The 27728-nt window shown below is 39.1% G+C and overlaps 3 protein-coding genes across 4 annotated transcripts; 1 reads left to right on the top strand and 2 right to left on the bottom strand.

Moving 5' to 3' along the window:
- Window positions 1–2: 2 nt before the first annotated feature.
- nek9 (NIMA related kinase 9) lies at window positions 3–11573 on the bottom strand. The gene is made up of 24 exons (XM_077556487.1): window positions 11427–11573; window positions 10645–10853; window positions 8541–8718; window positions 8413–8468; window positions 8269–8339; window positions 8087–8192; window positions 7401–7532; window positions 7207–7317; window positions 7023–7087; window positions 6886–6936; window positions 6612–6804; window positions 5500–5644; window positions 5217–5417; window positions 4363–4409; window positions 4126–4287; window positions 3881–3989; window positions 3649–3810; window positions 3406–3573; window positions 2985–3044; window positions 2712–2899; window positions 2419–2574; window positions 1886–1990; window positions 1762–1815; window positions 3–1326 (listed from the first exon to the last, which is right to left on the bottom strand). Exons 2-24 carry the CDS (start codon window positions 10828–10830, stop codon window positions 1144–1146), a joined length of 2889 nt encoding a protein of 962 aa, XP_077412613.1. The 5' UTR covers window positions 10831–10853; window positions 11427–11573; the 3' UTR covers window positions 3–1143.
- Window positions 11574–12272: 699 nt separating this feature from the next.
- Window positions 12273–20443, top strand: LOC144045010 (uncharacterized). Its single transcript, XM_077559813.1, has 12 exons — window positions 12273–12415; window positions 12489–12587; window positions 12771–13034; window positions 13120–13283; window positions 14732–14871; window positions 14959–15115; window positions 16069–16285; window positions 16375–16491; window positions 17976–18227; window positions 19352–19515; window positions 19621–19757; window positions 20295–20443. Exons 1-12 carry the CDS (start codon window positions 12304–12306, stop codon window positions 20434–20436), a joined length of 1965 nt encoding a protein of 654 aa, XP_077415939.1. The 5' UTR covers window positions 12273–12303; the 3' UTR covers window positions 20437–20443.
- A 34-nt stretch (window positions 20444–20477) lies between these two features.
- ttc8 (tetratricopeptide repeat domain 8) lies at window positions 20478–26921 on the bottom strand. Of its 2 annotated transcripts, XM_077556459.1 has the most exons (15): window positions 26730–26921; window positions 26476–26499; window positions 26224–26344; window positions 26089–26152; window positions 25855–26014; window positions 25679–25768; window positions 25553–25597; window positions 25382–25467; window positions 24630–24717; window positions 24334–24444; window positions 24131–24270; window positions 23869–24043; window positions 23673–23795; window positions 21017–21100; window positions 20478–20941 (listed from the first exon to the last, which is right to left on the bottom strand). In XM_077556459.1, the coding sequence occupies exons 1-15, from the start codon at window positions 26841–26843 to the stop codon at window positions 20825–20827; spliced, it is 1542 nt and encodes a 513-aa protein (XP_077412585.1). In that variant the 5' UTR covers window positions 26844–26921; the 3' UTR covers window positions 20478–20824. The 2 variants fall into 2 exon arrangements, with proteins under 2 accessions (XP_077412585.1, XP_077412595.1); XM_077556469.1 differs by lacking the exon at window positions 26476–26499.
- Between the last annotated feature and the right edge of the window lie 807 nt (window positions 26922–27728).

The following is a 27728-nucleotide window of genomic DNA, read 5'->3' as shown; positions in this document are numbered from 1 at the left end:
CATTATGCTATGAAAACGCATAACATTGGACAGTTTATTGACCAAATGTTGCAATAAAGATAGACAATATCCCATGAGTTTGTTTAGACAAGGTTGCTTTAACAAACAAAGCAAAAATGAACAATGCAGATGGCAAAGGAAAACAATCAAATTTTAAAAACTATTCAAGTGTTTGTGTTATACTGACAGACAGCCACACAAAAAAGGGCATTAAGAGAAAAACTGTCTACTGCTACCTCGTCAGTAGTTTCACCGATGGATACATGCACATTTTGGAAGCACATATTTGCATAAGAGATTAAGTTAAAAAAAAAATCCCAAATTTCTGAAGATATATATATATATATATATATAGATACACATACACATATATATATATATATATATATATATATATATAGATATACACACACACACACACACACGACAGTCCGAGAGTGACACACAGCTTTGGTATTTTTGAAAGTGCTGACTTTCAGCTTTCATTCAGAGGGTACAACACTATTAACAGTTTAGGAGTGAGGCATTTTCACTATTGACAAGCAATCAAGAATGAGCGCAGTACTCCACCAAGGTCCTATTCCAGGTTCTACACCAACATGTCATTTTTCTTTCTCTGCCCACGTACTCCCCCTCCACAAAGTTTTGTGGAAATCGGTTGAGTTTTTTGTTTGTTTGTTGCCTAATCGTAAACAAACACACTCGACCAATCTCGTTCAAGGCCCCACATTTCTACTGAAAAGTTTTTAAAAGGTTTTGTTTAGCCTGTCGAATGATAACCCCCACCGCGCAAGCACTTAAGCCCCAAGGTTGACATGACTAGAAGTAAACAATGATCACCAGAAAACCGGGACTTCATATTCACATTGTGGATGGAATAACACTAAGATTGTCCGACGCCTCATGTTGAACCCAGTCAACATTTCAGTCTGTAGGAAGCCTGTGAGCAACATTTGCATGAGAACAATTGTGCAGATGCAATAAAATAAGGATGCAAGTCGGTGCTCTGTTAAATACTGTATGTAACCACACAAGACGCTTGTTAAGGTGTGTGAGGCAGCCGTCTGGGCTTCCTATTCTCACAGCCTAAAATGCAGAGTTTAGTGACATCTCCCATTGAGAAGTGCATCGGCAGGTTGAGCTTCACAAGCTGGACCCTGCCGGTCTGCCTCCATGCTGTGTGAATCCAGATGCTCGTCCTCCTCCCCTATCCTCGGGTACGTGACCGCCGCAGTGATTGCCGTTATTGTCACACCTGGCTTCCAGCAACGACAGCCGGTTGAATGCTGCCAACAATCTCGCATTGTCTTTTTGCTGGTCACTGACCTACAACAGTGGTGGGAATAAAGAAAACCAATCAGTATCTGGTGGGACGCTTCCCACAGATGTATGGGCCAGATACTGGTTATGTGAGTATGACATTATCAACAGGAGTCTTTCTTGGTGTAGTCCCCAACAATTACTATGTGTGTCACGTTTTGTTAGCTTGTTTACAGCACCAGGTGGGCATTAGTGGTAGTGCTCTTAAGTGGTTTAGATCCTATTTGGCTGACAGAATTTTTTGTGTTAGCCTTGGTTGCCCGCACTGCCCCAACTGTTGCACGGCGTTCCACAGGGTTCAATTCTGGGGCTTCTGCGTTTTTCATTATATCTGCTGCCGCTGGGTCCCATCTTAAAAACATGGTATTTCCTTCCACTGCTTTGCGGATGACTTTCAGATAAAAAAATTATTTTGTGGCAGAGACAGGACGCCAGTCTCACCTGCTTCTCCAGCATTTGGATCCTCGTCTCTTGCTGAGTGACCATCTCTCTCAGCTGTGAAATAAATTTCTTGTGTTGACAAAGTGACCTTGTTGACACACTTTAGAGTGGGCTGGTGCATTACCTGCGCCACCTCGCTACTTGCTCTGCAGCACGTGATTGCTTCCGCTTGGCCGCAGGTGCCTGCGTCCTCGAGGCCGTTTAGTTTGTCATCGCTCATTCGTGTAGTCTGTGACAACAGAATGGACCTTGAGATTACGATGCCTCAAAATGCACAACGGAACTTTACAAAGCAACTTGATTCGCTGAGTCGGAACGCAGAAAAATTCCATTTGGAATCACTACTGCCACCTGTTGACGAAAAATTAAACTGCACCCACCCTTTGTCACATACACAATGCGCACATGACGTCACATCCGCAGACAGAAGGTGGGAAATCGAACCTGAATCCAGTCTGAAAACTATTGGCCAGATATTTTCATAGTGAAAAGCTAAAGTGTCAATCTACTAATTAGAAGATACACTTCAGTCATAAATGGTCAAATAAAAAGACTATTGTAAATATATTTTGGCCAAAATGGTTACAGAGAGCGGTTAAGGCCCACTGAGTGCATGCAAAACGCATGGAAATCAAGAATAAAGAAAATGGACATTACCGATAGGTCGTGCTCACTGCTGACAGCTGCTGCAACAGCCTTTAGATCCTTCAGCTCATCATACGGTAGAGTGGAGCTCTCTGAGAAAGATAGAAGCTGGTCTGGAGGAAGCTCTGACTCCTCAGGCATCGGGATAAACTCAGCATCCTCAAGTTCCTTTATGGGGCATAATCAGCAAATGGTTCTTCATATTCCGTTGTCTGATAAGCTTGAACAATAATGTGAGTTTGGGGGGAAACCAGAGGGAAGACTCACACAAAATGTAGAAGCTCCTTTTCGGATTGTAAACAAACCTTTTTCAGCCAGAAAGGACACGAACTGTCTCCAGTCTGACTTGCCATTGACATCATTGGCGTTTCCAAGTTGCAAGCGTCAAGATCAACCTCCACTGTGCCTCCGAGGCCCCGGTCTTGGCACTCCGTCTCTGAACCCGGCTCCATTTCCAGATCCACGGTGGCTATGGAACCATCCTGTCCGATCCCTATAATTGACACACAAACAGGATATAAATATGCTTCCTCCCAAAGTTAAAGAGAGAACGTAAAGTACAAAAAAATTATATTTACCGCTACCAATTGACAACCCACTGCTGTTTGAGCGAATGGTCTTGGAGTTGAGCACTTTTTCTGAAAAGAGACAAGGAACTATCAGATAGACTATAAAGCCATTATGTTATGACATTAACTCATTCACTGTCAGAAATTCATTTAATTTTTTTTTGAAAAAAAATTCAAGGAGTCAGGCGATTAAAATGTTTAATCGTAATTAATCGCATGACTTCACTAGTTAACTCACGATTAATCACAAATTTTATATCTGTCCTAAATGTATATATATATAATAAAAAAAAATCCCTTGGTTTCCTTACTCTTGTTAACAAAAGTGAAAAAAAATGTTAAACTAATAGAAATAGTTCAAATGAATTTTTGACGTTTATAGACGTCAATGGCAACGTATGAGTTCATACAATGAAGTGAAATGACTAACCCATGACGATAATGGTATGCCAGCCACGACAAGAAAGGTCGGGCACATGGTGGAGTGACCCAAAAATGGGCCTTGGCATGGCAGGACAAACCTCGGAACCAAATCCTTTGTCAGCGGGCATTCCAAGTCGCCCGTTTCCTGCATTTCCCCATGCAAAGATCTGATTGTCTGTAAAAAAAAAAAGACACGCTTCATGTCAATAACATGGAAATGCGAGTGTGTATGTACCGTATGTGCTCTTACCCTCAGTGGCAGCGATCGTGAAGCCGTCCCCACATGAAACTTTGGTGACAGTTTTCCCCCCAAATGGTCCGACCAGGACTTGCACACCTTGATGCTTCTTAAAGTCTTTGACGCCGAGTTGGCCGTACTTGTTACACCCGAATGTGAGGAGGCGACCACGTTCTGTGAAATTGATTCAACAGCTGACTAACAGTTTTTAGAGACAAATGAGTGTTGTTGTTTTTTCCAGTACCGTCAATGGCAGCTGTATGGTTCCTCCCTGGAGCTATAGTCCGGATCTTGAAGCGTGACAGCTGCTTTGCCAAAGTCAGCGTTGTGATGTATGGGATGCCCTGGTAACCCTGACATGTGACAGTCAAACATTAAAAATACAAATGCGCCACCTGTGACCTCATCTTAATTTTTGTATTTATTTTGCACAGGTAAAAAAAAAAAAGTTGTGAGATGACTTCTCTTTTCCAGTTGGCAAGCCAGTACCTCTCCAGGGTGGTTTTTGAGACCAGAGAATTCCTGATTCAGACCTAGCTTGTTGGATTCATTGTTCCCGCATGCTAGGACTTTGCCAGTGTCCGTCAAGAAGAAGGTTCCATTACTGCTACATGACACAGAGGAGATGGTGGCACCTTTGGGGAGCTCCACCTGTGGAAAGATGATTAAATGTAAACGTTTGTAATATACAATCAGGGATATACTCATGTCAGGAACAAGTCTCACTTGCATCGGAGAGGAAAAATCATCCTCGCATTCCAAGCCTAGGCGCCCTGCAGATGGAAGAAATTGAAGAGAAAGGGCAAGAATGATGTATTTTTAAGAGGCTTCTGTCGCCACCTACTGGTTGGATTAATAATACAGGATTTCTGCAAGTATCAGCTAATGTAATGCTATTTATAAACTAATTTAATGCTCAAGTCATACTGCATACACACATTTACACACATGCACGTACCGTTTATATATTAGGGCAGTCAGTCGATTACATTCCCATAGTGAACTTGCGATTAATTGCAAATTAATCACATGTTCTAAATGTACAATAAGCAATCTTTTTCATACTCTTAGTTAACATAAAAGTGGACAACATGGTTTCCAAATACCAATGTGGTTGTATCTGTTAGTTAATTGAGTCATACTGCGATTTGTGTTGAGATAACTTTCTGCCACTAGGTGACATTAGTGTTTCATGTTGGACGTTGGTGACAGGATCAGTACAGTTTTCTTGTCAAATTCAGAGCAAGTGGTATTAGGAACATTAAACAACTGGTGGCCATTTTGTTCATTGTAAATTAGCAGTCCTCACAAACACATTTTTTTTTTTTACATCTACTATTGCTAAATTGCGTTTTACCACAGTGAGTGATTTGCACAATGCTGTAAAATAAAGCATGAAAAACAATGTTTTTACATCAATTGTATGTACATTTTTATTAGCTGTGGATATCGTACTTCATGCTTTTCAATGCCATTCAAAGCCTTAATTTGACTAAAATCCATGTAATGACTTTCAATAATTTTTAATGACCCATGTAAACCGTGTCATCACAAAAACACATTTTGGCCAGCCCACATACCGTACTCTCCACAACCCCAGGAGAAGATGTCTCCACTGTGAGTGAGCACCACCACATGGTTGTCTCCACAAGAAACCTGACGGACTGGCCGCTCCTCGAAAAACTCCAGAAGCACCGGCTCCAGGATCTGCATGCCCATGGCGCCCTCCACACCGATGCAGCCGTAATAGTCCGACCCAAACGTGTACATTTGGTCCTCATCTGCAGCAGAGAGCCGGTTAGATTCAAGCGAGAATGTTCATTTGTCATTATTTTTTTCTGAACCAGGAGGTTGTGGGCTCACCAGTGATGCAGACGGTGAAGTCGGTACCGCACTCCACCTGTCGGATGGCCTTGCCCTGGAGCTTCTCGACCCTTTTGGGCTGCCGGTAGGAAGCTTGATCTCCATGCCCCAGTTGACCAACCATCTTGGCACCGCCTTGAACATTCTGAGGAGCACGTTTTTCATCACCTATGCACGTAAGCTATATCGTATATGGTCTCTCTTTAGTGAAAATTTTAACCCATTATGGGTCGGTCTGAAACGTATCTCCTCATCAAAGGAGCTTTACTGTACAGACGCTCCCCTACTTACGAACATTCGAGTTACGAACAACGGTACATACGAACATGTCTGCGCGCATGTCAAAAAATGTTCGGAAAGAGATGCTGTAAGTTAGATTTTTTATTGCGCACCTTTTTCCGAGTACTGTAGTGCTTCTTTCCGCCGCTAATACCGACGCTTGGCGCTGTGAGAGCTCACCCAGCATTGGAGGCTCAGCAACGTGTCGAGGAGGAGGAAGAAGAAGAAACGCCTGTCGCTCATAGATAAAGCCATCGCACTCTTCGAGCAGCAAGACCCAAATATTGAACGTTGCACAAAGGTTGCAAACCAATTGAATGATGCCATACAGTGCTACCGCATCATTTATGATGAAAAAAGAAGAAAACTGTGCAATCGTAGTTAGATCGCTTCTTTCGGCCAGTTTCTAGTAAATCCTCCAAGGAAGATACTCATCAACCCTCATCTTCTTCTCCTCGACCCTCAACTTCTTCCTACATTGAAGTTACGGAGGAGGAAGTAACTTTTGAAGCCCATTCCAGCGACGACGAAGAACCTCTCATGATATAAAATCCTCCTCTTCCTCCATTAAATCCTTAAGCATCGAGTACATTTTCCAAAAGTAAGTTAAACTTCATTTTATTTATCTTATTACGTACATGTACATACTGTGTGTGTCTCTCGCTCTCTCTCTCTAACATACGTAGTACAGTATTGTACGTATTCTCTTTAAACATAAATTATAATACAAAATATAGCACTGAAGCAACTTACGAACAAATTCACCTTACGAACGATCGCTCGGAACGTAACTCGTTCGTAAGTTGGGGAGCGTCTGTATTCTTAAAACTTACTGCCCAAGTGTAGAGTTCTTTTTCCACCGTCACCACTGCAAAGTGACTTTCTCCAGCGCACACGTGTTGGGCACTGCTGCCCCCTTTAAAGGTGTCCAGTTTCTGGGGCGTGAACTTGCCTCCGCCCCAGAAATACACCTCCCTTGAGCGTGTGGTCACCACGGCAACAGGAGTCTCGGTCGCTGTACTCAACCTAAAGACGTAGAACAAATCCATAGGATGCTATTTGGGTAGGATGATCGTAAAATGATTACAGAAGACGACATGAGCTTACTTTGGTTTCTTCATTGCTGAATTCAGCAGGGCAACTCGCTCCGCAAGCTCACTGTCAAATTGGAAGGTTGGTAGATGTCTGTTGTGAATTTACTGCATTTTATTTTATTTTTTACATAAAATATGACTTTAACTTACTGTCGGCAACAGGAGAGGACTGGCTGGTCTAAAATTTGCTCCGCTGTTGGTCTCTTTGCAGGATCCTGCCAAAGAAAATTAAAATAGTTTATAACAACAACCAATAAAGTGAGGCAGACTTTTTGCCCTGCTAATTTACAATAACGCCACTCCCCCCCCCCCCCTTTTTAAGGAAAACACTCACTTGATCGAGACACTCATAGACCAGCTTGATCAATCCAGCTCCATAAACATCGCGGTTCACATCCATAGTCCAGTTTCCTTGGACTATTTTTACACACAAGTTCAGAGCATTCTGCGTGGACACAAACCACATCTGGTCAACAAAGAACACGCCGATATTGGTAAAGCATTGAAAGAAATTCAAATGAGTCCTACCGTGGCATCAAATGTTCTTGTAAGGGTTAAGACTTCAGAAAGCACACAACCCATGGCCCAGATGTCAGATTTGAAGTTGTACTTCGCTCCCTGGCACAATTCAGGCGACATATAATATGGAGTTCCCACGCACTGGACATAAAGAATATTAGAATTACACAAAAGTCACTTTCACTTTCCTTTCTTTGGTCCTTTCTCGGGTTTCCTGACAGCCTTCACGACTCTGGCTGGAAGTGTTCGGTTTAGGGAAACGGTATGGGATTTTTATTTTTTATAGGTTTTAGGTGAACTAATGAATGCACGCACGCATGCACATACACATATTCACCCACATACAAAAAAAAAATAAAATACAAAAAATATATATATATAAAAAAAATGTTTTTAAAAAAGGAGAGCAATGATGATGACGGTGATGGTAAAATTACCGAATGAACAATACTGAGCTCTCCAGAAAAAAAGAAAAAAAGAATTACACAAAAGTTATGCAAGGCACCAAAGCCACAGTTGGCAATTTTTTTTAGTATTGAATATAGACACTATATTGGGTAAAAACACAATGTAACATACTAAATAAGAATGTAATAAAAGAGGGTTCGCCATTATGCCACCCTGACAAAACCTGGTACTATACCTTACAATAGTACCCTTTTTCCTGCTAAACCATGATAAGCAAGTACTCGTACCGTTTCTGCCATCGAGAACTCTGAGCCGAGTTTCTTTGCGAGCCCATAATCGCCGAGCTTGATGAGGTCAGTCTTGGTCAGGAAAATGTTGAGAGTTTTGATATCCCTGCGGGGAAACAAGTGTGACGATGGACCTGAAACAACTCAAGACAGACGGAGCCACTGTCATATGAGCATCTCACCTGTGTAAAACGCCAGCCTTGTGAATATGGGCCACGGCTGAAGCAATCTGGTACAGGTACCAAATAACCACCTGCGGAAAATATATGGCTAGAGATAAAAATGTGCGCGTGTGCGGGGATTATTTGCATTTGAGCTGCTCTTACCTCCTCATTAAAAAGTTTCCCCTTCTGTTGGACGATTTTGTCGTAAAGATTCCCACCTGTGGCGACAATGTTATTTAAGCCTCCAGTCAGACTCTGTGTCAATCAATTAGCAGACTGGCATCTCTTACCATTGCAGTATTCCAGTTCAATGAGCAGAGTGTTTTTATCCATGAAGTGATTAAAGTAGGCGATGATGTTGTTGTGCTCCAGGATGGACAGTATGCTTATTTCATTCATGACATCTCTGCGCTCACGGTCAGAGAGCGGGTTCAGGTCCACTTCCTTCCATACAACTAGGGAGTTGTCCTGGGAAACAAAGAGGGAGTTAGCAGCAATGAGAAATTATTTTCTTTGCAGTTGCTTGCTTTATTTATCCGTAAAAGTCACACTGAGCATGATAATGATCATTTTCTTTAAGTAGTTCCCTTTGATGCATCGATTGATGCAGTAATTCATAAATTAGATTACAATGTTAATGCAAAAATATCTGTGGCTATAAAACTTCAATTTTTCATGTTTCATGAAACAATGACATGTAAACAACATGCAGACTGCCCTTCTTAAGCACTGAATTTTTCTAAATGGATACAAATAATAATAAAAAAGCCTACTAGCTGACCAAAATGAAGCATTTCCCACCCAAATTGCAGCCTTTGTGATTTTGAAAACTAGTACTTACGTTATGTTATACTGATGTTAATTAGAATTTGATTAATTGTTCAACCCTAGTGTACATAATGGCAGTCTTGTAAATTACAGTGGTGTCTTGCGATAATCTTAATTCATTCTGTGACCATGCTTGTAACACAAGACATATCTCAAATCATCTTTTCCCATTGGATGGTGTTATACATTATTAACATTTTTAATTCTTTATTTCATATATTAACCATGTTGAAATGTTTTATAGATGTGTAGAGTAGGTGAAATAGTGTTGAACTCAGTATAATTTGACCTTAACCTTGTTTTTGTCTAAAAATTCCTTCTCAGTGTTTTGCGCACACACATTCTCTTTGTGAGAACAGATTCTGCTATGAGAGAGCACACAAACACACCCACATTCTCTGTTCGCACCATCACTCACGGCCACTCTAAATCCAGTTAAATTTTTTTGTGAGATATTGTTTTGGGAAAAAAGTACGAAAAGTACCCTGAGAGTATATTTTGTCTAAAAAGATGAACACAGCTGCGAACTGTGTACAAAAATAATATTATGTAACATATTGTGTGAGAACAAATCTGTTTTACTTATTCATGATGGGAGGAGAAATAGGTGTTCTCTTACTGATTTGGATTCTTTAAAAGCTGTATTCCGCAAAAGAGGGGGCACACGCGCACCCTGGAATTCCACCTTTTACGTGATGTTCAGTGTTGTGTGACCGGAGATTCTCTGTAATAAATCATCCTTGCAAGGAGTTTTTCTCACAAGAAGGCTATCTTGAATCTTTTGGAACACGCAAAAGAGGACAAATAATTAGCCTCTATCAATGGATAGAAATGACATTAATCTTTTGCAGCATTCCCCAGAAAAACAACTAAAATTGTTGTTATGTGTATTTGAATGAGGAAAAATGAACTCCCTAATACTACACTTTATATATATATATATATATATATATATATATATATATATATATATATATAAAAAAAATGATAATACAGTTATTAAATAGAAGAAGCTATTGTGCTACTCTTTCTGGTGTGCCCACTTTAGCCACCAGGGAGCAGTATACGGCAGATAGATGGATTGCCAAGTTGTTGGGGGGTGGTTCAATATCACTATCTAACTTGTAATGTGTTAATGTGTCATAAATAAATAAATAAATAAATAAATAAATAAATAGATAGATAGACCAAAAATATATCGGCTGATTTTTGCCGATTTCAAAACAGCGAATATCGGCTGATTAATTGGTCTGACCCTAGACTAACCAAGTCACAAGGATAGTTTGGTAAAGTGTAAACGTATACATTTTATTTAGGGAATATAGTGGAGTAGAAACTAAAGTTGCCTTTATAAAGTACATATAAAGTACATATAAAGTACAGACACATGAAAATGTTTATTGTTTTTTTCCCTGCTAATCAGAAGGATATACCATAGGGTCTTAGAAAACAAAAAGGTGATTATTGTTGCCTAGCAACGTGGTGACTAGGTGCCATCCCTCTGTCCAGTTAACATTTCTTCTGAAAGAAGATTGAAGTGAAGTGGAGCGGAGGGGATGAGCTCACCTCGGTTCTTCTGTACAGCGTCGCTTCACCGAACGCCCCCCTCCCGAGGATCCGGATGGGAATGTAATGCAACTTCTCCTCTTCGCCATTAAACGTGGCCGACGCTGACCGCTCGCTCAGCCCAGACCCGCCGGCCAAATCGGAACTGAGCGAGTCGAAATGTCTCTCATACTCAGCCAGTGACATTTCTGTGTTAGCCACCAGCTGCGCTGATGGGTGAGAACACAAACAGGCCTGACTCAAAAACTCTTTCGGAAGACTCCTTTCCTCAAAGCGTCACCAGTCACACATGCGGCCTAACAGTTAAAAGAAATCTTTAAGTGCACGCAAGTATAATCGGGAAGCTAATATACTTGTAAAATGCACAATACTGGTGGGGAAAACAACCGAGAAGGAAAAAATACGTTGAAGTTGCACAAGCGTCAAGCATCACATATTAAATAGTAAGTTCGACCTACTTCATTTTAACTTTCAAAATAAAAGCTTCGCGTTCACTTTTGTGTGGTTTATTTTACGACGAAAGTAAGAGGAACGTATTTCCTGTAAAGGTAGTTCTGTTTGTATAGCTTGGTTCGTGACTGACAGCGCCACCACATTTAAATCGTGGCAATGTCTTTTTACTCGACACTGAACGAAAAGCAATGTGTCTGAAGCTCACACTTGGCTAAAGCTGTTTGACGCGTGCCTCACACTCGTCTCGAGGCGACAACGCAACTTTACTCGCAAAACCGGAAGTTACATTTGAGGGTATGAGAAGTGACAAAGTACATTACTTTACTCACCCTATGTACTTGAGTAGAAGTATTCTGTGAAATAAATACTCTGGCAAATGTAGTACTGATTCAATTCAATTATTAAGCATCAGTAAATATAATTAAATAAATAAATAAGAGTATAGACTGAAATATTCCCGTGGGCAGACAAATAGTCCCACCTACCTTTGACTTTACTGTGAACGGCTAAAATCTACATTTTTAATATGCAAATTTTACAAAAATGTTGACCAAAATTAGTACAAAGAAATGTTCTGAAATGTTGTGCACACTGTACTAATAGATGATGTCTTGAATTGCAATGAATTTCATCCATTCATTTGTAACACTATTAAGTGTTTAATATATTCATGCTTTTGGAGGACACACCTGTACTAATACCCCACCTCATGCACTTCAAATGAGCTGTCAACGGTTCTTGTGGAAAAAAATTAATAAAAACATGTTTTTGTTTGTGTACTTTTGACAGGTTTGTGCTTAATTTCTTTGAGCATGTAATCGGATTCCTATTTTTACCTGAAAGGCAATTTTGCTGACCTGATTTAGTCCTGGCCTCTCTTCTTCTCTGATGGAGAACTACAGTCTTGAATTTGGAGGTGCTCTTGAGTGATATCTGCCATCTAGTGGTGAGCACAGTTATTACAACTCAAAACTGCTCCACTACAATCAACATTTATTTTAAAAATTAATCGAGGGCCACTCTAAGTGTGTTATAGAAACCTGGTTACACAATATATATTTTTTCATGATTAGGTGTAAATTATGTTTTTATAACACCGGAGCAAAAACGGCTTCCGACTGTTCCTTTAACACACACATACGCATACACTCGCAAACCTTATCACTAGTTGACCAGATCAATATGCACCACTTTCACTGAAGTACAATGGAGAACACTCAGTCACAGCTAGACCAAAGTGCGGAAACTCCGGCGGATCATAAAAATTTGGAAGAGTTTCACACACATGGGCTTTCACGCTCTCAGAAATTTCAACAAGGTACAGTATAGCTCTCAAGATGTTCTTGGTTATTTTTGCAATTTTCATATGAAGTTGTGTGTGTTTATTGCAGGAGCTGGATCTTGGATTCCGCACCACAGGGTGACTCTTCCGCTTTTGGGCCTGCTCAATGCTGTTCTTTTCATAGTTTCTGTTGTCCTCGCCATTTTCTGTGAGTAAAATAGCACTTGATGCAGCAGGTGGAATCAGTTTGTCAGATAGAGATGAGGCAAAAGAGTGCGTGACAATAACAAACAGATGATAACCTAAATACAAACCTCTTTAAAATCCAAAAGAATAAGCAATCAGTCTAAATTAGCCTCTTCTGATCCTATCTGATTTTTTGGAGTCTCAGGTGCCAACGCCAACGAAGATCACCGTCTGACTCCTCATTCGGCTCTCTCGTCCCTTATCATCGAGCGTAATTATCTCCGCAACCACAGTGACATCGTCAAAGCACAGAAGGAAGCGGAGGCAGCATTAGTCAAGGAGCAGACGAGCCACGTTCAAATGAAGCTGCAACTAAAGCAGCATATGAGACTGGGCGACACTCTTCAGAGCCAGATTGAAGTACTTCAAACAGAAAAGAAAACGCTAGAGGCTACAAAAGCTATTATTGGTAAATCTAAGATTGTGGTCGAGTAAATCTTGGAATCTTTGTATTAATTAATGGTCAACCTGTGACTTATCTGTTGTTGCAACAGAGCAAAACTGTGATAGGTGTCCATCAGGATGGACCTTTCTTCAATCAACCTGCTATTATTTTTCCCTCCCTGAGCCCAACGCTAAAAAGAACTGGCCAGACAGCAGAGCAGACTGCATTGGTCGAGGCGGAGACCTTCTAGTAATCGAGAACTTGCAGGAACAGGTCAGAAGAAGAAAAATGATCACGATTAACATTACAATTTATATTCAAATAATGACTTCTTCAGCATTCCTATAGAAAATCAGAATGTCCCATCAATGGTAAGCTTTCTTTTTATTTTTAGAGCTATTCTAGAGATCCGTTTTAAACTCAACCCCAAAAATGTCTCTACAATAAATGTATGTACTCCCCCTGCTAGTTCTGCTAACACAGAACTCAGCAAAATCCACATGTTTTGATCTATCTCAGGGGTGGCCATTTTGCTACTTTCCGTCGACTGAAAATGACCTCAAAATTGCTCAGGGCCAGTGTTGTGCTCGTTACAAAAAAATAGTAACTAGTTAAGTTACTAGTTACTTTATTTTAAAAGTAACTCAATTACTCAGATGATTACTTAAAGAAAAAAGTGTAATGCATTACTATTAACTCATTCACTATTAACTCATTCACTGCCATAAATTCATTAAAAAAAAAGATGAAAAATTAGGGGCAAGAGGCAATTATTATTTTTTAAATTGTAATAAACGCATGACTTCACTAGTTAATTCACGATTAATCACAAATTGTATATCTGTTCTAAATGTAAAATAAAAAAAATCTAGGTTTTCATACTCTTGTAAACAAAATGTTTAACTAATAGAAATAGTTAAAAATATTTTTTGACGTTTGTAGCCGTCAACGGCAGTGAATGAATTAAAAAAAGAAAGAAAATATTATTAAAAATTTGGGGCATCAAGCGGATTAAAGTTTTAATTGTAATTAATTGCATGACTTCAGTAGTTAACTCGCGATTGATTGAAATAATTTATCAAGTAACTGACTAATGCACCATATTGTAACTGTAACTGAGTTACTGTGTTTAAAAAAAGTAATGCGTTAGAGTATTAGTTATTGTAAAAAGTAACTAAGTTACAGTTACGCGTTACTAGTAACTAGTTACTGCCCAACACTGCTCAGGGCTTAAGTAACGACCAATCACGGCTCAGCTTGCGAATGTCACGATCAAACATGTGAGCTGTGATTGGTCGTTACCTAAGCCCTGAGCAACTTTGATGTCATTTCCAGTCGAAAGCAAGATGCAAAATGGCCACCCCGAGATAGATAAAAACATGTGGATTTGGTTGCTTAATTCATTTAAAATAAACAAAATATTAATCAGAATACCATGTTTAGACTAGTGGAGTAAATGAAAGAGCCAAACTATTACAAACAGCTCTACAGCTCTGACATTAACAGAGTAAATAAGAAAGAGAATCGTAGATAATTTTAAGGATCTTTAAGTCTTTTAATAAGTCATTTTAGCCAACTAATAAAAATAAAAATAAAACAGAAATAAATAAAAATTAAAAATAAATAAGGTTGACCAAGTACCATCCTATTTTACATTACAAACACCCTGCAATTGTACAATTAAATTCAATTCAATTCAACTCCAATTTTCTTTTTTCCAGATACTTCTAAGTGAAAACCTTCCAAAAGTGAGCTCCGGTTCGCTTTTGTGGTGGCAGAACGGGTTCTGGATGGGTCTACGAGGCACTGAGTCATGGGGAACATGGACATGGATAAACAACAGGACTTTGAATGAAACAGGGTGAGAACCTTGCTGACTTGAGAATGTGTTTATTCCATGCAACAATGCAATTTCGTATGTTAATTGATGTGATGATCTGATTTCAAGGTACTGGAGGAATAACCAGCCCAGCACTATTGGACTTCAGACTGGGGACTGCGTAGCTTTTTATTACTTTGCTGACACCAGAAAAACATGGTACAATGGCAACTGCCAGGACCACCTCTTCAACTGGATTTGCGAGATGGTGGCAAAGCCCCCCGAGTAGAATGAACTCAACCTGCTTACAAATCATGCTCATGCAAAATGTCCAATAAACATAAGTGAATAAAAGGCCCAAAATGTTAACCATCCATTTTCTCTTAGTGCTTTTCCTCCAAAAGGAAATGCAATAAAGCCATCTATGCCAACCAAACCCATTTTAAGTGACATTTGCTTTTTTTTCCTGCTAGGTCATGCAAAATGGTTGACCTGTACTGTATAACTGTTTATGCTGGAAATGGTTTTCTGTTCTATAAATTGTTATATATGCTGTGTGTGTGCGTTTTTTTTTTTTTTTTTTTTTACTATATTATGATGGATATGTATTAGAAAAGAAAGTTCCACCTTGTCCAGATCAGGTTCTTCCAGTGCGAGAGCCAGACCATTGTTGTCCATAACCGAGGAAGCAGCCACATCGAGAGGAGTGGAGCCCCTCATAGCCGGGGTGAAGCTGTAACGTTTATTATACATTTAAATTTCAGACAAAACAATACTTTCAATTTTATTTGCCGTTGGAAAATGACATGTCGTGGGAGGGTCAAACCAAAAGAATAGCATAATTAGCAGTGTTTCTCAATTCAAATAGTGCAGTAGCTCTAAATGTAACAGTTCGAACGGAATTCAAATGTCACCCACCGAGTCCCACGCTGCTATTTTCCAGGAGGTAACTGAGGTGGTCAAACACGTGGGTGACTTGCAAACTCCACACAAAGGGGTCCAAGTTATGTCTTGAACCTGGGACCTCTTTTTTTTCTTTTTTTTTCTGGAGAGCTCAGTATTGTTCATTCGGTAATTTTACCGATTTGACATGTCATCATCATTGCTCTCTTTTTGTTTTTTTTTTGTTTTTGGGACCTCTTGATTGAACTATATTGCAGGATTTTGCGATTTCATTCGATTACTAACACATCAACGTCAATTGTGTAGCTATAACGCAAGATTTCGGATTCCAGTTAGAAGTCCCTTTCGCTGTGTCCAATGTCAATATTTAACAAACGAACCTTTTCTGTTTGCAATGTTGCACACACGGGGCAATGTCTTCCCGAATACTCCCTTCCTGTGACTCTCATGAGAGCAGTCAACATGGAGGAGAGCGCCTATAACAAACTGATACACCAGGAGGACCTGAGTGTGGACGAGCAATCGCTGCACTCGAACCAGGAGAAACCTCGAGGTATACTAATGGATACACGACATATAAAAATGTCCATTTCTGTGTTAGCGATTTGATTTCTTTAACGCTTTCTTTGCTTCTCCGTGGAGTATCCTTGTCAATGGTGAGACCCGCATCCAACTGGACTTCTCACAGAGTGCTGGAAATCACGCTGGCTGTGCTTGCCGCTGTCCTGCTAGCAGTGGATATTGGCCTGGGAGTCTATTGTGAGTCCCTATCAACCTGTTAAGTTCACAATAAAGGGGGAGGAAAGTAAAAGCAGAGCAGTAAAATGTAATGCAATAAAGGTTTCATTATCAGACTGCATAGGCCCCTTAGCACTTTAAGTCTTAATAACATATGTTATTGTTTTGAATTAACTGGAATGAAATGATACTTTCATTTTTGTAATTTTACAGAGAATATTTGAATTAAAATTAATTATTTTTGTTGGTCAATATAGGAACTTGAAAAGTATTTCCAATAGGGGTGTCAAAATTTGTGCATTAGTTTTGAGTTAATTTAAAGTTCCAATAAGTAAGGGATTCCAATAAGTAAGTAAGAAGTGTAATAATAATGCATATATCTGTGGAGATAATAATAGTAATAATAATGCATATATTTGCGGAGACTGCGGTCAATTTGTATTTTACAATTTTTAAAATGTGCAGAATTTTGCAAGCTACTTCGTGTTAAAGATTCAATTCACTTCATGTTAAAGATTCAATTCAATTCAATTGATTTCATTCATTTGTAACAAAAAAAGACAATATAAAGCAACATTTTTGTTTTGTTGTTTTTTTTTGTAAAAGAAATGAAAGGGGACAGAAAGAAGTAAAATAGATTAGCTCTTAATATGAAAAAAAAAGCCCCAACATCAACAATGCAATTATGCTATCTAGTGGCAGAAAAATGACCAATGCAAATCAATATCACATTCGTTTTTTTAACATTAAATCTTTTTCATTTTAACTCAATTTTATGAATTATGAAATTACTTTATCAATGACTAAAAGATGCAGCCATATTTATTTTAGTTTAACATTGTTTTCCACTTTCATGTTAACTAGAGTATGGAAACTTAAAATATTTTATTGTACATTTAGAACTGGTATAAAATTGTGATTAATCGTGAGTTAATTATTTAAATAATGCCATTAATTATGAATCCAAAATTTAATCGCCTGCGACAACCCTAATTTCCAAATAAAGTGAACACAACAGTATGTTGTTGTTGTTTTTTATAGCACGCTGTTCATGTATTTATTCAATCATATTCATTGAGTTGCCACGTCAATACCAATACCAGGCTTTATTTCAAGGTAGGCCTGCTTGCAATTGTGGCATATTAACAATCAGGAACTACAAATTAGAATTAGAAGAATAGAACATTTAATGCAATATTTATTTTACAGAGTATTCCTGCATTGCTGTCAAGTTTCTTCCATTAAAACCTGAATTTGTCCCTATTGCAGGCATTGTTTTGCCATTTTATTCTACACAATATATTTTGAAAAGATAAAATATGACACCAAAATATTACGGGAATAAAAATTCTGCTTGGCAGAGGTCATTAAAAGTTGCCTTGATAAGTTCTTCAGTAAGATAACTTCATACTCTTTATACTTGATATTATTATTCTTATACTATTTCTGATGCATTTAATGGCTACTGTATTTTGTGTTTGACTGCACATTTTCCTTGGCGATAGACAACAACCTCACAGACGAGTCTCAGGCAATGTTGAGCATCAGCCGTGAGGTGGCCGCACTCAACACAGCCTACGACGACGCCTCAAAACGACGAACTGAGGTCGAAATGCGTTTGGCGCAAGAGAACAGGCAGCATCAAGTCATCAAGTGGCAGCTGGAATACCAGACGAAAAGAAGCGGCGACTTCAAAAAGCAGGCAGACAAAATCCGAGTGGACATTAGTGTCTTAAAATCACACATACCAATGATAAGTACGTTTTGTTTTTTTGTTTTTTTTACACAGTACATGGCTTGCTATAGTGGTCCATTAAAATCTTCTTAACTCATTCACTGCCATTGACGGCGATATACGTCAAAAATTCATTTGAACTATTTCTATTAGTTTCAGATTTTTTTTCCCACTTTTGTTAACAAGAGTATGAAAACCTAGATTTTTTTTTAGATTGTACATTACGAACAGATATAAAATTTGTGATTAATCGTGAGTCAACTAGTGAAGTCATGCGATTAATTACAATTAAAACATTTAATCGTCTGACACCCCTAATTTTTAATAATCTTTTCTTCTTCTTTTTTTTTAATTAGGGGCATCAGGCGATTCTTTTTTTTAAAATTGTAATTAATTACATGACTTCACTAGTTAACTCAAGATTAATCACAAATTTAATATGTTCTAAATGTACAATTTTTTTTTTTTTAGATTTTCATACTCTTGTTAATAAAAGTGGAAAAAAATGTGAAACTAATGGAAATAGTTCAAATGAATATTTGACGTCCATACCCGTCAATGGCAGTGAATGAGTTAATTTGCCTCAATTGAAATGGGAAATGTTGTTGTGGACAAAAAAAAAAAAAATTATATATATATATTTAAGGCCACATTGCATTGCGCAAGTGTACCTAATAAAGTGTCCCAGGACGCTTGTTGTGTTGCACATGTAGAAATATTCACCTGAGCAGCCTTTGTTCCTCTTCTGTCACGTCAAAAATTAATTTCATACTTTTTTTTCCCACTTTTGTTAACAAGAGTATGACAACCTAGAAAAAAATGTATTGTACGTTTAGAACAGATATAAAATTTGTGATTAATCGTGAGTTAACTATTGAAGTCATGCGATTAATTACAATTAAAAAATGTAATCGTCTGACGCCCCTAATTTTTTAATAATATTTTCTTTTTGGTTTGATTACTTAATTATTTAAAGTCAAGATTAATCTAAAATTTTACATCTGTTCTATATGTACAATAATTTTTTTTTACAGGTTTTGATACTCGTTAACAAAAGTGGAAAAAAATGTATGAAATGAATTTTCGACGTCTACAGCCGTCAATGGCAGTGAATGAGTTAATCACCACAAATGTGTCTTTCTACAGAGGAGGGCTGCAGACACTGTTTGCCAGGATGGACTTTTTTCAACTCGGCATGTTACTTCTTTAGCTTCTCTAAAACATACTCTCGCAGATCGTGGCAGGATGCAAGGGAGTTTTGCAAAAAGCACAGCAGCGACCTGGCTGTGGTGGACAGCTCAGAAAAGCAGGTGAGACAAATCTACCGCAGCTTTTATCGAATCAGTGCATCGGGGCAACATTTGTTACTTGTGGGAGTAACAGAAATGTATTTTTAAATGCCATCCGCTTGTCAGCTGAGAATAAATCAGCTGATAAATCTTCATCAAGACCCATGGACATCCATAAGCCAGAGCGGCTTCTGGATCGGATTGCGAGATGTGGACAGCGAAGGAGTCTGGAAGTGGCTGGACGGAACGAGACTGAATGAAGGGTAATACTTTTGCTTTTTTTGAATATTGATGAATGAAGAAGAAAAAAAAAGGCTCCGGGCAAAGGGCACATTCTTATCTGGGGTAAAAAGGCTGGCGCTGAAGCACTTCTAGGGGGTTAACTGTGCACGTGCCTGATGACATGTAGCGCTGAAAACACAAGCTACGAGTCAGGCATACTGTTTTTACAAAAACGGTGTGATATTGTGCCATCACTGTGGCAGTGAGTATATAATTGAATTGTGTGACTGTGTGAAGGCAACAATGTAATTTGAATACAGCAGAGGTGAAATATAGCGCAGTATAATCGCAGCCCATTTCACATTAATGTACATACTAAAAATACAATATGGCATGTGTGAATGACTTAAGTTGAAAGCCATTGACTTTTAATAGGTGCTCAAATTAAAATTGTTTTATTAATATTTTCTTACTGTTAGTTATTCATCCCTAAACATAAACTTTAAGTGTAAAATGAAAAATGCCTAGCTATTAAATTATAGGCTTTAATGCTAAACAATATGGTCATTTTTTTTCAGCTACTGGAATGATGGCGAGCCCAATAACGAGGGCGAGGAGGACTGTGCAGCCACCTACCCCAGAAACAATCCCTTCAAGGGCTGGAATGATGCCCCATGCACTTACAACCTCGAATGGATTTGTGAAATGTCACCCAGTTAGGGTATTTTTGATACATTCAAATTTGTCAAGAACACAGAAAGTCAAAAATTGTTACAATTTATGTGCAAGCTACAAAATGCCATCTCTTTATAAACAATCAATAAAATACATTTCTTTACTACATACACATTTGCTTAACAGGTTTAAAAATACGTACGCATATAATTTAGCCATTATGGTTATACACAGACCAGCATTTACAGCCTCGCTTGCAAATGTCTCTAAACATCATAAAGTTAGAATTTACAGCAGCAAAAACAGTCCGTGAACAGCCGGCAGTTAATTGAATCGTCTGCCATATTACACACAATAAATTCTGTTTCCAAACATTATAGGAAGAGCGTTTTTGACAACCCTTTCGGTGGAGTAGTCCAACCAAGCCAAGAGTTCACAGTGCTGCAAAATGCTGGCGAAGTTGCACCAGGACTTGCTGAGTGTCGACATGCTCGGGGAAAGCGTCTTCAGACTTTCGAGCCGCCATGTAGCTGCTCTGAAGGTCTCCAATCTGCACACGCAAAGAAAAGATTAGCTACTAAGTTCTTTCATTTTACAATTTAACTAAAAGGTGGATATAAATTACCTTTTCACAGAGAATGGATAGATTGTAGTGAGGCTCATACATGTGAGGTGATAAGGTGGCCGCCGTCTGCAGGAACGCTTTCGACTAAATGCGGAAGGTTGAAAAAATAAAGTCACATCAATTTTAGCATCTTAACCCTGGATAACCCACGGGGTCAAATTTGGCCCCTATAAATTCTGCTACTCAAATAACAAAGACCTTTTTTTTTTTTTTTTTTTTACAAATTTAACTTCTTTTTTTTTTTTTCTACAGGAGAGCTCAGTATTGTTCATTCGATTTGACATCATCATTGCTCTCCTTTTTTAAAAACAACAAAAAAAACAACAACAAATCAATTAAAAAAAATTTAATAAATGGTTGTTTTTTTTTAAATACATATACATATATATATACACATATACACACACATATATATATATATATACATATACACACACATATATATATATATATTTTTTTTTTGTATGTGGGTGAGTATGTGTATGTGCGTGTGTGTGTGCGTGCGTGCGAGCGTGTGTGTATTCATCAGTTCACCTAAAATTCACCCAAATTTAACTTCAAAAGTCCAGAGTGCCACTTCTGACCCCTGCATGGGGCCATCTAGTGGATGAATATTGCACTTACATGAGCCAGAGTAGTGGTGACAAGATGGCTAAAATGCAACAAATAAAACAAAAAAATTATATTGTTCAATGTAGCTGTGTATTTGATTGATTATTTTCTTAAATTCTAAATAGTTTACTGACAGTTTTTGTTATTCTGATTTTTCGAAATGATACCCCTAAATCTCAAAGGGTCAAATTTCGCCCTAATCCTAAATTAGGGAATGAATTGAAAAAAACATATGTTTTGGTGTTCAGTGAACTTATAGCAGTCATTTAATGTATAATTAATAATTTTCCAAAGAAGAAAAGGGTTCTTGGGTTCTCCAGGGTTAATTGATGCTATGAAAAAGATTTAATTTCACAAAGCTGTCTGAGATTCCCATAAACATGTATTCACATCTCCATTATGAAGCTACGGGATGTGAGCTAAAAGAGAAACATTCTTTATAGATGGCAGAAGGTACATAATTCACCTGCGCATCCACTTTTTTGGACATTTCTCTTTGGTGGTGCGCTGTGAGATTTTTGCATTGTAAAATATGTTTAAAAAGTAAGGTTTGGAAATTGTCAATGGGTCCAGATCAGGGCAGACTTAGCAATAGCCGAACGCAGGGCTCAGAGAATTTCCAAACATCTCATAAAAACGGATTCATAAAGTTTTCTTTTGATTTAAAGCAATCTACTGTTTGTGTCCAAAATAGGTCAAACTTTTTCACATTGACACCAAATGTGCATAAGTGACAGCAGCAACAAGATGGGAGTACTAAAATGTTGAAACAATATTGAATATCGAATAATGTTCTTCTCAATTTCATGAAAAGTGTTGAGATAGACTACTTTAGGTAAGGAAATTCAAAACTTCTCTCAAATTCACACATTTTAGTAGATGATAAAAAATAAGAGTCAATTTAAAACATTGTCTTTACAATAATGCAGCCCCACTAGACTAAACAAGGTTTTCTGATTAATATTGCGTTTACGGGATATGAATTAAGCAGCAAAATCCACCCGTTTTTATCCATCTCAGGCGGCGGCCATTTTGCCACTTGCTGTCGACTAAAAATGACATCAAAGTTCCTCAGGTAACGACCAATCACGGCTCACTTGTTTTCGGAGTTTGGCCATGTGACGTTCGCAAGCTGAGCCTGGACCTGGGCAGGCTGATCCTTGAGCAACAGTGATATCATTTCCAGTTGACAACAAGTGGCAAAATGGTCGCCCCCGAGATGCATTAAAAAAAGTGTGGAATTTGCTGCTTAATTCATATTCCACAAACGCAGTACTAATCAGAATACAGTGTTTAGAGTCGTAGTGATGGCAAAATGAAGCCCCATAAAGCAGCCAAGCCCTGCAGGCAATACTTCACACACACGTCGGGGCTTCAAGATGATTCATTTCCTCGACTACGCCATCATGTGGACAGAAAAATGTATAACATGCTTGGTGCATGCAATAAAATGATGGGGTGTAAATCATGCACTGAATACAAAAAAATTTATATTTGAAGAGTGTTTTAACATGAATTGTTCTGTGTTACTTTGTCTATGTTTGTGCTTATGCAACAAGTGAAAATGTGAAATAAGGAGGTAAAATAAAGTGCTTATTCATTTTTATTTAAAAACAAGGGTTATTTTTTCCAAACTTTTTGGACTCAGGCGGTTTCTTTTTTTGCAGAGAATTTCACCTGCTTTTGAAAAAACTCTTTCACATGGTACTGATGAAGCGTTTCTTTGCCGCTTTTATTTCGAACTACGCTCAAACCTAGCGAATCATTTCCTGAATCAGTTCACGTGGTACGTCCGCTTCGCGGGGACTTCAAACGTCACCACGTACGTCATCAACACGCGGATCGACTCGCCGTTCATGAACCACTCATCTACATTAGTCGGCACATGCTTTCAGGGATTCGACCCGAGAAGCACATCACTAGTTTAGACTAGTGGGGCCGTTTAGAACATCATATTGAAAAGAAAACGTTTGAGCTGACTTTCCCTTTCATATTCAAAATCATTGCAATGTACAGATGTGGCGGGCCCCATGACTGGGTTTACCTGTTCAACATGACCTTTGCGGAGCTCCAGCACGGCAAGGTTATTGTAGGCTTCAGCATGATCATTACTAAAAGCCATCGTCAGTTTAAAACACTGGTAGGCCAAAGTCAGCTCTCCTATACCCTGTACACATGAGCACTTTGTGTTTTGCCACGTTTCAAGCGATAAGACATTAATTTCATTTGGCCTTACTCACCACAGCAACTTGTCCGATGTTGTACCACACGTCTGCTTGCTCTTCGTCGTTGGCCACCAGGGCCAGCGCTCTCTCGAAAGACGACAGCGTCATGTCATACTGCTGCGCATAAAAGCAACACAGGCCCAGGTTGTTGTATAGTTGGCAATTATACACCCCCATCTGGAGAAGCCGCCTAGCAAGCAAAGAAGTGGGTCACCTCAATCATCATCATCATCATAAAATGTGCACGACACGATGCTGAGAGGTTTCGTCCTCCGACCTGTAGAAGCGCAGCGCAATCTCAGGTTGATCCGAGTAGAAGTGATTGCTGCCTATACAAGCGATGGCCTCCACGTGTGTGTTGTCCTGCTTTAGGACGTCTTTGTAGTACTCCATGGCTGATGCCATGTTGTTCATCTCCTGTGACAATTACGGCTCATGAAGACCGGTGGACCCCGAGGTTGACGGCGACACACACCTTACCTCGTATATGCGAGCGATTCCCGTCAGGAGGGTGACCTCGCCAGGAAAGTGGTCCAAGCCATGTTTGAAGAGGTTGAGGGCTGAGATTGGTTGATCCAGCCGCTGATACAGCTGATGGGTGGAACAGAACATCTGAGAACTACAAATACTGTACTCTAGTAAAAGTACAATCACTGATTCACCTCCTTTAAACCTAAGTACAAAAAAAAATTGAACAATTAAAAAAAAATACTTCATAATACTACTTGCACTCATTAGTTACCCTTGGCTGAAGGTTACACATCATTTTTATTTACCTTAGCAAGATAGAGGTACGTATCCACCATCTCTTGGTGGGTGAGAGCTGACCGGAACTGCTTTTCAGCTTCTCGGTACAAACCAAGCCTGCAGAGGTGAGATACATCAAACTTACAAGGCGAGAATGCCAGGATGTACAATTCAGAAGTTAAAGGACATTATGGGTGAAGATACGCCTCTAAAGTCCCACGTTTTGAATTGCCCAAAACATACAAAAGAAGCTGCAGCCTCAACAAAGACGGCTAAGACGAAAGTTACTCCAGCATCAGAATACCCATCATACCCATCCCGTCATTAAAGCAGTGCTTCTAAAAAATTTTTTGTCTCGCGCCACCCCCCCAGCCCCCAAAATCTCCGGTGTTACTATAAATAGAATCATTTGGCTATGTAGTTGTTGTTATTACACTTCTGCAGTGGAGTTAATACTCCTTTTGCACTCTCCGACAATGTGAGCGCCGCTGCCCCCTACTGTAGTGGAATGTGCAATTACAAATAACAACATAACATGTTCCCTGAGGTCACATGTGCGCCTCATTGGGGCCTGCCCCTCTATTTGAGAAGGACTGCATTAAAACATTGCCAGTACAGTTAAATACGGGTTTTATGAAGGCAAAATGTTGTCCCTGGAACAGATTATTAAGTACATGATTTCTGAAGGGAAAAGCTAAAAGGAAAATAAGATTTCCTATGAGAAGAACTGCTTCAAAATTTGAAATACATCCGAGACTGACTGTGTTTTGGGGTCACTTGCCTGTAGTAACATTTCCCGAGTTGGACTTTCCACCACCAGTCTTTGAACTGGGCCTGCTCTGTTGCTTGAGCAGCCAAATCTAGCGCCTGAGAATGAAAAAAAAAAAGTCATGAGAAATATCACAACACAACAACTTTGTTGCCAGTTTATTAGCAGTAATTCCCCACTTACGTTTTTTACATCATTTTCATGATGAAAGATGTACTCAAAAAGTGTCTGAGAAGGGGAATTAAGGTTACTCAAGCAATGCACACAAAAAAAAGGCTTTTAGGCAAATGTGCAAAATACATGTCTTACCCTAGACAGATTGGGCTTTTGGGAATACTTTGACATATTTAGCCTTGACAGGTTTATAAACGGTCCCTCTGGATTGGTTAACATAGAAGCCTGAAGGAAACAGGAAAAAGCAAATATTACCATTTCAAGACCTGCCACCCTCTCACATATCACATGAGTCAGCAACGTTAACCCACTGTTCCCAGACGAATGAATCGACCCGAGGCGCTGGTGACGGGCCGGGCCGTACTTGCAGTGCGCGCTGTCTTAATGGCTTGCTCCATCGTGCCAGGACGCCCCGACTGCGTGTTGGGCCTCACAAATCCCGTAATGGGACGTCCGGACTGAGTCATAGGCCTAGAATTAGTGGGAAACACTTAAACCCATGAAATTCATTTATAGGAATTTGATTTATGCTGCCTAGTTTGTACCTGACAGCAGGTGTGGGACCGCCCCCCTGGCTTGTCCCAGGCAGTCTCAGGGAAGTTCCAGGGCCTAGAAGAGAGCCACGTTAGTGAAGAATAGTTGACTGTCAACAACACAGGCACTGAAAGACTTATACGCACGTGCAACCTGAGCAATGGCATTTTCATCCAGCATCATCTCAGCAATCCCCTCTTGATCAAACTCAATTTCATCAATGTACACCATCTCTGTAAGAGCCCGTGTTTTTAGGCTCCATGCAGCCTAAGAGAAGGAGAACAAACATGAACACCACTTAATAGCTCCTTTAACAAACACTGATTAGACTTATGCTGCAATAGAAAAGGGATGTTGGTGATGACGATGATAAGATAGACAGTTATTGTTATTGTTACCTCAGAAACAGACAAAGATGAGTCCTAAGAGAGCATGCAAAGAGGTTAGCAGAGTGTTGAGGACAAGCATGAATAAAGAGGGGGGAGAGAAAAAATAAGAGCGAGCAAAAAAAAAGTGAAACGTGAACAAGTGTGATGGTGAGCAATTTCCCACACAATGTCGACTGACTGGGACTAATTAGTCGCATTTGCTACAAAAGAATAGCAGAATCAAGCTAACAGATTGTGCTAGCCCGCTTACTGCAACACATTACCTGGTCATACGGGCTATCTTGTAATATTTTGGAACAAACTTCCGAACACTGTTGCAGCTTCCGCCTCCTGAAGTAACTCCACGCCAGAAACAGAGGGTCCATTGTCACCTCCATTGCTTCGGTCGGTCAGGGGTGGAAATCAGCAAAGCGCTTCTTTTAGGACAAGTTTAGTAGGGAGAGGATTATGGCGGAGCCAAAGCTTCCTTTGTTGCTAGGAGACGGGAGATTGGGGCGGGTCTTCATGACGTAACTTCCTTTAAAGATGGAGACAGATTTTTGGGGGGTATTCACACGTAGTTTTTTTACGTTATTTATGTAAATGTAAATTAAAATTGATAATGTATTTATTGTGTATGCATGTTTCCTCTTTTCCTTTACGCTATTTATGTTTTCCTTGTTGTGCAAATGAAGAGGGCAAGTTTTAGCTATACTGTTTTATTTAGATTTTTTTTACTGTCCGTGTATGTGTTTTTTTTTTTAGCCTTGATAAATTACTGCTTTGTACTTCAATGTCAGGTGTGACATGTGCTGTTTCACTGTGCTATCCCAAAATGGACTGAATTTAATTTAAAAATGATTTAAAAAACGAACAATTAAACAAACATGACATTTGTGAATACAGGGTCAAACCATCCCATTTACAATAAGGGTTTCTTTCGGTGTATCATTTGTTCTTTCCATTTTTGCCAATCAAAAATCCAAAAATGAAAAGTGGCTGATTACTTTATGTACTAATTTATTTTATCTAGCAGGAAAAAAAGCCAGATTTTAAATAAAAAATAAAAATCAGAGCAAAGTTACAAAATGGAAAATTGGTCCACAGGAAGGAATTTGATTTTAATGTATAATTTACAAGATTTATGTGATATATACAGGTCTTATCAATGGTGGGAGACTTAAATATATATATATCTTGGTGTCACAAAAACCTGACATTTGACATTTGTGTAGACCTTTTATACCGACTGATTGTGGCGGCTAACAAGTAAATGTATTTGC

The sequence above is a fragment of the Vanacampus margaritifer genome, chromosome 1, assembly GCF_051991255.1.
Source record: "Vanacampus margaritifer isolate UIUO_Vmar chromosome 1, RoL_Vmar_1.0, whole genome shotgun sequence".
NCBI lineage: Eukaryota > Metazoa > Chordata > Actinopteri > Syngnathiformes > Syngnathidae > Vanacampus > Vanacampus margaritifer.
Note: the sequence above shows the minus strand (reverse complement) of the source record. Positions and strands in the feature narration are given on the sequence as shown.

What these genes read in the sequence shown, in the direction of transcription:
- nek9 (XM_077556487.1), bottom strand. Translation starts at nt 10,830, where the DNA reads ATGTCACTGGCTGAGTATGAGAGACATTTCGACTCGCTCAGTTCCGAT. An exon ending in CGCTGTACAGAAGAACCGAG is followed by an intron (nt 8,719 to 10,644) that starts GTGAGCTCATCC and finishes TTTGTTTCCCAG; the next exon opens with GACAACTCCCTAGTTGTATG. An exon ending in CACGATCGCTGCCACTGAGG is followed by an intron (nt 3,574 to 3,648) that starts GTAAGAGCACAT and finishes TTTTTTTTACAG; the next exon opens with ACAATCAGATCTTTGCATGG.
- LOC144045010 (XM_077559813.1), top strand. Translation starts at nt 12,304, where the DNA reads ATGGAGAACACTCAGTCACAGCTAGACCAAAGTGCGGAAACTCCGGCG. An exon ending in GAACCAGGAGAAACCTCGAG is followed by an intron (nt 16,286 to 16,374) that starts GTATACTAATGG and finishes TTCTCCGTGGAG; the next exon opens with TATCCTTGTCAATGGTGAGA. An exon ending in TATTGGCCTGGGAGTCTATT is followed by an intron (nt 16,492 to 17,975) that starts GTGAGTCCCTAT and finishes CCTTGGCGATAG; the next exon opens with ACAACAACCTCACAGACGAG.
- ttc8 (XM_077556459.1), bottom strand. Translation starts at nt 26,843, where the DNA reads ATGGAGGTGACAATGGACCCTCTGTTTCTGGCGTGGAGTTACTTCAGG. An exon ending in GGTCCCACACCTGCTGTCAG is followed by an intron (nt 26,015 to 26,088) that starts GTACAAACTAGG and finishes CACTAATTCTAG; the next exon opens with GCCTATGACTCAGTCCGGAC. An exon ending in ATTGCGCTGCGCTTCTACAG is followed by an intron (nt 24,044 to 24,130) that starts GTCGGAGGACGA and finishes TTTGCTTGCTAG; the next exon opens with GCGGCTTCTCCAGATGGGGG.